The 9,553-nt window shown below is 53.2% G+C and overlaps 1 protein-coding gene across 4 annotated transcripts in view; it reads right to left on the minus strand.

Annotated features, from left to right (window-relative positions):
- Asap2 (ArfGAP with SH3 domain, ankyrin repeat and PH domain 2) overlaps positions 1-6,847 on the minus strand; it is a 141,923-nt gene extending 135,076 nt beyond the window's left edge. For all 4 annotated transcript variants that reach the window (XM_090337482.1, XM_090337481.1, XM_090337480.1 and 1 more), the window contains exon 1: positions 6,699-6,847. In XM_090337482.1, coding sequence (XP_090193608.1) covers positions 6,699-6,824 — 126 coding nt within the window. In that variant the 5' untranslated portion in view covers positions 6,825-6,847. The remainder of the gene's footprint in view (positions 1-6,698) is intronic.
- Positions 6,848-9,553: the final 2,706 nt, after the last annotated feature.

Consider the following 9,553-nt stretch of genomic DNA (forward strand, 5'->3'; position numbering starts at 1 on the left):
GCCAGAGAAGCTGACCCTGAAGTCACACAGGGAGCCTAAACAGCTTTCCTCCCCTAGGGCTCCCCGAACCCTGGTAGCATCTCATAATATTAACACTGGCTCAGGGTGCAGTTCTTCTCAGCAAGACCCCTGGAACCAAATCAGGATCAAGACAGAACAAAGTTTTAACAGCCTTACTGAACAATCACCACCCCAGAAAACAACTCAAATAATTGTTCCACCAAGCCTGGAATTCTGAGCCCAAACCCAGGTGGGTTTGTAAATGTGGACTGAAGAAAAGATGTCCATCTGTCTGCATTTCATTAGTGTCTAACTGAAATCCAACACTTTCTACAATTATGAAAGAAAATGACACACCATAATCGAGTTAGCAATTCCTGGACTCCAATCAAAGATAAAATAATGTCCCTTAGAGTTACCAACAAAGTCTCCCAGTATTGTTTTCAATGTACCCCATAACTGAGGTATTTGCTAAACTATATTTCCACATTAGAAAAGAACCATATTTTAGCATGGCACAAATTCTCAAAATATTTTTTAAAAACTGGGCTTCGAAGTATTTTGTCATTGAACTCTATTTGAGCAGGGACAAGGTGGTCAGTCTACACCAATAATCCCTGAGCCCAGGAGGCTGAGCTCAGCATGGAAAATCGTGGGTTGGAGAATGCCCCAGGCTACACAGCAAGGCTCAATCCCCACCCACCACCTCTGCCAAAAACAAAACAAAACAGGTCTTTCACTGGAGTGCTACCTGCTATCAGCTCCCCAGAAACACCAGGCCACAGCCAGCTGTCCTCTGCCCAGTCCACAAAGCCCGGCTTCTGCCCTCCTTGCTAAGTGACCACAGCAAGATGAAATGCTATCTGGGATGGGGCCCAACACAAGTTCTATACCAGCCATGTTGCTCGGCACATGGATGGCCTCGATGGTGACAGTGCAACACAGGGCAGTGCCAGCCTCACCAGGGGGCCAGGCAAGGCCCATTCCTTTGGGGTAGAGGCTCTGCTGTTTAGCCCCACACCACCAGCACACAGCAGTAACAGACTATCACCTCTCTTCTCAAGACAGAGATACTGCCAGCCACACTGCCATCCTCAGCCCCCCAACTCCCACTGGTCTCTTTTCTCCCATGTTCCATTCGTCTACTTTCCCTGGAACCGCCACCTAGAAACTGTGAAAATGTAAGTCACCTACCTCACTCCCAGCTCAAAACCCTCCAAATTCCACCCTCCACCCCGCCCCTCAAGGCAGGCAATGCCGTAAGTGACCAGGCGCTGCCCATCGCTCTGACAGGCTCCCCTTCGCCCTGGCCTGGGACACACGTCTTCTTTCTGATGCCACAAGCTCTGAGACCGCTTGCTCCCATCTTACACTTATTCCCACATTTCTGGTTCTGTTTGTCTCCCGGGGCTGGTGTCCTCTGCCTGGCAGTAAGCTCAAACCTCACTCAGGAAAAGGCCTTTCCTAATTACAGTTTCCTGACCTCCAAAGTTATTTCCCATCCCCACAGCAGGCATGTCTATCCCAACAGCTCTTATCACCAGCAAGCTTGGCTTTACTTATTCACCTGTTTATCAGTCCTTATCACCCCTAGCTGGGAGGAGCCCAAGAATGTGGAGGCCTCCAGCCCTCACACAAAACAATCAATCAGAACTTTAGGGAGTGGGGCCAACCTCCTCCAGTCTACAGACGCCCCAGGCAACTGTGAGGGGCAGGTGAGCTCACAATCTGAACAGTGCCTCTCCAATGCCAGGTGGGACCAGAGGCTCTGGATTTCTAATTAGTTCCTGTGACTGCTGGGGCTCATAAACCATCTCAGAGTTACACAGGTCTACACTAGCCAGTCACTTTCTGTGACCATGAATATGTTCTAAATCTTCAAGTGATGGCTCGCAACTATAATCCTAGCTACTGAGGAGGCTGAGATCTGATAATCATGGTTCAAAGCCAGCCGGGGCAGAAAAGTCCTTGTGAGATTCTGAACTCCAATAAACTACATTGTGGCTTAAATGATGGAGTGCTAGTCTTGAGCACAAAGAGGCTCAAGGACAGTGCCGAGGCCCTGAGTTCAAATCCCAGGAGCAGCCAAAAACAAAACAGAAACCTTCACTGTCCAATACAGTCACCACAGGTGGCAGCTGCACATTCAAGAAGGCTAGGGTGGCCCAGGGGCTACCAGGGCCATCAGTGCTCCAGGATGAAATGCACCAGCACCAGCCAGCACACAGCCTCCCAGCAGGTCAGTGCAGTGAGCAGCCAGCCTTTTTCTATCTCTAGACAGGAGGTTCATTCACTGAGAGAATGAATTTCCTCTTGGTGTTCTAATCCCTAAAACTAACAGCAAAAGAGGTTTCCCTTCATCTGAATGAAGGACAGGCCCTGGAGCCCACAAGGAAGTGGTCCTGGAACTTTTACTGCTGACCCTTAGAGAGAAGCTGAAGAAGACAAGTTCTGCCCTTAACTGACTCAAAATGTTCCAAATTCAGACGGAACAGCACAAAAAAGATGGCCCTGGGTAACCCCTGAAAGCTCACTTCCAAGAACACAAATGCCCTGGGCCAGGGTGTCTGTTCTCCTGAGCACAGATCCAACAATCTGTGAGAAGCTGTTTTACAAACAAGTCACAAAGGGCTGGGGCCCAGAACCACCAGACTGTTGAGCATACACAAGGCCTGGTTCCCACTACAACTGCTGGACAGGGTCTGACCCCTGCCACGGACAACAGAGCCCACGGGAATCCTGGCCCAGATGTTCGTTTTCCTGCTGCATCGAGGACCCTGTGCTAGGGACAGCAAAGAGATTGCCACAGCAACCAAGGATAACACAGTACAGAATTATGGCCCCGGAAGAAAGTAGATTAAATTTTAATACTTAGAGGAGTCAACACCGAATTTATTTTTAAAACTACATCAATGCCAAATAAGCAAAGCTGAATGAATGATGCTATTAAAGAGAACCTAACTGAAAACACCAAGTCTGGGTACAATTTTCTCCTGTTTTGAGAATATTTAGAAATGCCTTGAGGTTCAAAAAAGCTAAGACAAAATAAGAAGAAAGGGCTGGGAGTTTGTCCGAACATGCACAAAGCCCCAGGTTCGATTCCTCAGTACCACATACATAGAAAAAGCCGGAAGTGGTGCTGAGGCTCAAGTGGTAGAGCTCTAGCCTTGAGAAAGTCCAAGGACAGTGCTCAGGCCCTGAGCTCAAGCCCAGGACTGGCAAAGAAGAAGAAGAAGAAGAAGAAGAAGAAGAAGAAGAAGAGGAGGAGGAGGAGGAGGAGGAGGAGGAGGAGGAGGAGGAGGAGGAGGAGGAGGAGGAGGAGGAGGAGGAGGAGGAAAATGCACTTTAGCCAGTTGCCGGTAGCTCTCGCCTGTAATCCTAACTACTCAAGATGCTGAGATCTGAGGATCTTGGTTCAAAGCCAGCCTAGTAGGCATGAAAGTCCAAGAGACTCTTATCTCCAGTGGTGGTGTGGCTCAAAACGGTAGGGCACTAGCCTTGAGCAAAAGAGCTCAATGACAGCCCCCAGGTCCTGAGTTCAAGCCCCATGACTGACTACCCCTCCTCCAAAAAGCTAACTTTTCAGATTTTTGCCACAACTACTTATTTTCTCTTTGCTAACTTTGCTAAAGCTATGCAAAAAAATAATTACTCCATCCAGAGAGAGAGTAATCACCGAGTGAAATTTTTAAAATACAGCTATGGTTCTTGCTTGCTGCCAAGACAGCAAACTAGTTAAACATTGTATGTGTGCAGTAAGACATACGGGAACTTTCCATGTACACACTCCTTCAACCATTCATCCGGGTGCCTGCCTTCTTTCCCACCACAGAACCTGGTAAGCACTCAGCATTTAATAAACCAGTTGTCTGCTCCAGCCTGTGCTGTGCGTCCTGCCATAATCCTCACAAGTGGACACAGTGTAAACCTAAGGAAAATTACAAGATGTTAGGCATTTCGACCAAGTTCCCACACGAACAGCAATGTCAGAGCCTGAACTTGAACCTACCATATGGCAAAGGAGTACCAGAGAGACATCCTTATTAAAAGTTGAGAGAGAGGCCAAGGGTTTGGTCTAGTGGTAGAGTGTGTGCCTAGCATGCATGAAGATCCGGATTTGATTCCTTGGTACCACATATATAGAAAAAGCCAGAAGAGGTGCTGTAGCTCAAATGATAGAGCTCTAGCCTTGAGAAAGCCTAAGGACAGGGCTCAGGCCCTGAGTTTAAGCCCCAGGACTGGAAAAAAATAAATAAATAAAAGTTGAGAGGAAACAGCACGAAGCCAAGTTCAAATTCCACTCACTAGCTCCATAACCTTTTGTAACTTCTTTAACCTCTCCCAGCATCTACTTCCTCATCTATAAATCAGCAAAGGGATTAGAGATAACAGATTTGTAGTACCAGGCAGTCACCAGGTAGCCAGCTACTAATACTTTAACTACAGGCATGCAACTCAAAAAAGCAACATTTCATTTGGAAAATGGTTGTTGACAGACATAACCTCCATTGGAAATCAACAGTTTTACCAAGGTAAATCAGTTTAAAATTCCTATCTAATTCATTCAAATGTAGTGCTAAAGTCTTACCAATTTTAAATTGTATTATTTCTGTTAAATGCATAATTTTTGTTACATTATGCTCAAGACTCATCCTAGTATAAAAAGTAGATGCTTCTTTAAAACCAAAATATTGTGGGACTTTGTAATTACAGTAGACACAGAACATGTTTTTGTACTGGAACTGAACATTAAATACCCTGGGAGGTATGCATTAATTAAAGCAATCCGTGCTGACTTCTCTTGGAAAGTAAACACTTTCAAATTTAGTTATAATTCCAAGTTCTTGCATGCTGTCATCATAACATGTGTACTGGATTTACTTGAAGTGAGATAACCCTGCAATGATTTTCATTTTTCCACTTTTGAGACTTGCTTCCATACTCTACTGACAGGCAACATGAAGCAGGCTTGCAATTTAACAAAATGACCAAATCCAGTTTCTCTTTAATCTGCTCAGTAACTGAACGCTAGAGTAATCTCCCACACAGCATACAAAAGCAGCTTTGGATTCATCACTGAAAACCAAAATTAATCAGAGAGAGAGAGAGTATGCCAACTTTAATAGCAATTCTTATTTGCCTGGCTCGCTAACATCTGCCAGTGTTAATAATATTTAACTGACAGACTACAGTGCGAAATGCAACAGAACTTCAAATACGATCAAGCTTTTGGAAAGCCATCCTGCACGAAGCTCCCTTCCCTTAGCAATATTTAGCTAATCTTTTTTTTAATGGCAAGGGCTTCTATAAGCATTACTAATGATGTATTTTTAAAGCACTGTGAATATTTTGTTATTGCTTTTCAACTGGTACTTGGTTAAAAAAAGAAAAAGAACACTCCATTCCCACCTCCCCTAAGGAAAGGCCTGGTTTTTTTAGGCCCTACTGATAAAAGTAAAATGCATTGCTCTCCGTAGACCACGGAACCCTCTCCAAAATCATTCCTTGCAGCTAGCTCTCTTCTGCCAAAGGCAGGGCGGGGAGGGAAAGGGAGAGCGAGGCATGCTCTTAGCTGTGCTTCAGCATCCAGAACGCTGAATCTGCGATTTTGCATTTAGCCTCATATTGACTGTTTATGTCTACCATGGAAAAAAAATAAAAATCCACTAAGGAAAAACACTCCTAGGTTTCTTCCAAGCCCTTCCTCACGGCAGACGCTTTGTTCCAGCAGAGGGGAAATGTCGAATGTCATCGCTGTGACTGAGAGCTCCGTGGGGCTTCCCCTCCTCCCATTAGCTCCAGCCCACCGACGACCATCCCCACTGTGAAAACTTCAGCTCGACACCGGCCAAGGGGACGCCGTGCCCGGCTCCCCGCGGCGGCGCCTGAGTGGCGGGGTCCCCGGGCTCGGGGCCCGCCACGCCGCCGAGGCTGAAGCCGCGCGTTCGGCCTAACAGGTAAAGGCCGCGGGGGCCGAGGGTGCGGCCCGGCAGGGCCCCGCGCGCCGGGGCTGCGCGCTGCGCTCCGCGGGCGGCGGGCTGCGTTCACGTGCAGCCCGGCCGCGCCGCTGGGCTCCGAGGGCCGGCTCGCCCCGCGATGGCTGGCGGCTCGCCCACCGTGACTGCGCACTGCGAGCTCACTTTCCTGGCACCGGGACCCCGCGGGCTCTGGGGAGGGGACGCGGTCCGGGCCGGCAGGTGGGACGCAGGTACCCCGGGAGCCGCCCAAGCCCCCCACCCCATCCCAGGGCGGCGGGGTCCCCGGGGCGGCCCCGACGGCTGGGGCGCGGAGGGCCTGGGCGGCTTGCGGGGGCACCCGGGGCACACAGGTGCCCCCCCGACTCACTTTCGGAACAAGTTGGCGAGGTCCGCCCGGGTTCGCGGGGGTCCCCGGCTCGCAGCGGCGCCGGCCACTGAGGCCGAAGTTGGCCGCGCCGGGGGACCGGGCCCGCGGAAGCCCGTGGGGATGCAGAGGGCGGGAAGGGGGTCCCCGAAAGGCCCAGGGTGGCCGTCCGGCCTCAGCCCGAGCCACCTCCACGCGAACAAAGGGCTCTGCTCCCCGCAGGGCTCCCGGTCGCGGCCGCCCTGGGGGACCGGAAAGTTTCCCCGGGGTGCGGACCGGGGTGCGGGCGGCGGGGCCAGCGCCGAGGTCCCCGCGGTCCCCGCGGCCGGAGCCGCCCTGCCGAGGCCGCCGCTCACCTCCTCGATGGCCGCCACCGTGTTGCGGCACTGGGCCGTGCGGGTGGTGAAGCTGGAGGCCGTGGGCGCCTTGTAGTCCTCATGGGTCTCGGCCACGAATTCCGACACGGAGATCTGGTCCGGCATCGCCGCGGCGCGCGCGGGCACCGGGGAGCAGCCGCCGCCGCCGCCTCCGCCGCCGCTCCGACCCGCGGACAAAGGGGAGCGCGGGGCGCGGGAGCCGCCGCAGGGCGCGGGCCGGCTGCTGCGGGGCCGCCGGCGGGAGCAGGGCGCGCGCAGCCCCGCAGCTCGGCCCGCCGTCCGCCCGCCCGCGCGCCGAGGGCCGCCGCTACCGCTGCCGCCGCGTCCTCACCGAGGGAGCCCCGAGGACGGCGCGCAGAGCCGGCGGGAACTGCCCGCCACCCAGCCGCGGGCCCGGACGCCTCCCGCGGAGAGGGGCGGGGCCGGGACCGGGGCGGGGGGCGTGGTCCTCAGGGCGGGGCGGGGCCCGCGGGGGGCGGAGCCCTCGGGGGCGGGGCGGGGCCCGAGCCGGGCGCCAATCCGCGCGCTCGCCGCCGCCGAGCCGCGGGGAAGCGGAGCCGAGCCTGCAGGAAGGAAGGCGGCGCGCGCCCCGGCCCGCCCGCCGCTCCAGGCCGCCGCGCGCCGGGCGCGCCGCATTGTCTCAGCGTTCCGGGCGCGCGAGACCGGGTTCGGGGTTCGAGGGCGTCCCCACGCCTCCCGGGCCGGCGGCTCTCTGATCACAGCGGCCCACCCGAGGCCTGGCGCCCGCCCGGGTCCCCGCGGCCACGAGCCGGGCGGGGGTCTGGACTCGATCCGGAGCCCACTCCCAACCTCGGCGCGTCCACGCCACCCCGGCAAGGGCACGGCACCCGCCCCGAATCCCCGCCGCGGCCTCGGGGGAGGCCCGGCCTGGAGACGCAGTGTGGAGACCCCGGGACGGCGCCGCCCGCCCACCGCTCCCGGCTCGGGACCGACCGCTCCCGCAGGGGCGCGGGGCTGGCCGTGTCCGCGCGGGGACCCCCGCACGACCCCCGGGGGCCGGCGAGGGCCCGAGCCCCGGGCCACGGGGCTAACGGCCGCGGGGAGGCTGCCGGGGCGCCCGGACTCGAGGCGCGCCTAGCGGCCCTGTGTCCCAGGCTGGACAAGTTCGGGCGCCCTCGGTGCCTGCGGACGAGGGCGCGGGGCCGTCCGGAGCGCGCTGGGATTTGTTTTTTTTTAATAGAGGTGATGGACGGAGTGGTTACAGTTACACGAGTCAGGTAAAGAAGGCACTTCTTTGTAAACAGTGTCACCCCTGCTCTGTCACTCGAGACGGTCTCCTCCGGAGCTGGTCCGTTGCTGTGCTCCTGCGGCAAGCGGCGCCGCCTGCCCACTCGCTGACCTCACCGGTCCAGCACAGTCTGGATGACTGCAGATTTCCATGTACAGCTCCTAAGGAAACTCTCACAGCTGTATTTAAAAATCCAGAAGCTCTGAAGACACCAAACAAAATCACACCCCATAACTCTACCCCAGCCATGTGCCATGGGTCCTGGCTGCCAGCAATAAAACCCAGAGAACCTTGACACAAACCTTTTGTGCATCTGAAAAAGAGGAAATGTGAGAGACCCTGAAAACTGAATTGGTGAGACAAAGAGTCTCCTGGGCTGTAAGGCACCGGACCAGTCAAACAGATGTTTGACTGATCTTTTTTTGAAGCTCCCATGTAAGAATTTGCTCTGTGAGGCAGCAACTTGGGTCAGACATGATGCATGGCTCTTGGTATTTTGGTAAGTAGCACTTGTGTGTGAGATTTAACTTTTTCAAATAGCTGTGCTAGAGCTGACCTCTTACCATTGTACCAGATAATAAATAGCAATCCAGAATCTGTACCTATCTCTGCCTCCTTTTACCCTGTATGGTTTTTATTATTACTATTCTTTTCTATGTCTTTGGGCTATCCTCTAGCTACAAGTAGACACTTAAAGAATGATCATTTAAGCCCTGAGTGCATTAAGCAAGCTCACGCTCTCTTTCTCTCTCTCTTTCTTTCTCTCTCTCTCTCCACTCTCCCGCCCCTCTCTTTACCAGTCCTGGGCTTGAATTCAGGATCTAGGCACTATCCGTGGGCTTTCTCAAGGCTAGCACTCTATCACTTGAGCCACAGTACCACCTTCGGCCTTTTCTGTGTATGTGATACCAAACAATCGAGCCCAGGGCTTCATGCATGTTAGGCTAGCACTCTACCACTAGGCCACTCCCCCGGCCCTAATATTTTTATAATACAATTTTTCAGAACCATTAATAGCCTCAGCTTAAGTTTATTTTCTTTTGTTGGTGGTGGTGTTGGTGATGGTGCTTGAACTCAGGGCCTGGGCTCTGTGCCTGAACTCTTTTGCTCAAGGATAGCACTCTACCAAGTGGAGCCATAACACCACTTCCAGTTTTCTGGTGATTAACTGGAGATGAGTTTCATGGATTTTCCTGCCTGGACTGGCTTTGAACCATGATCCTTAGATCTCAGCCTCCTGAGTAGGTAGGATTACAGATGTGAGCCACCAGCACCCACCATCATATTAAATTTCAAAGCTACATTTTATGGGACCCAAGTGAATAGTTACCAAGTCCACTGGTGGACATCTGATTGATCCAGATTGATGGACGCTAAAGCAGTATGTTCCTACAACTAAAGCAAGACCAGAGCAGAATAGAGCTGATGTCTCCCTGGAGGGCAACACAAGAGTGAGTCGCTTTGAACAAATGAAGTTGAAGATGGGTCAAGAAAACATTGGACACAGAACAGTCGTAATATATGAAACACAAGGACCTCTTCATTACATTCCTGTATTTCCTTATTCAGAAACTTTTAAAGGCCC

This window comes from Megascapheus bottae, chromosome 7 (assembly GCF_031878675.1).
Source record: "Megascapheus bottae isolate mThoBot1 chromosome 7, mThoBot2.hap1, whole genome shotgun sequence".
Taxonomy (NCBI): Eukaryota; Metazoa; Chordata; class Mammalia; order Rodentia; family Geomyidae; genus Megascapheus; species Megascapheus bottae.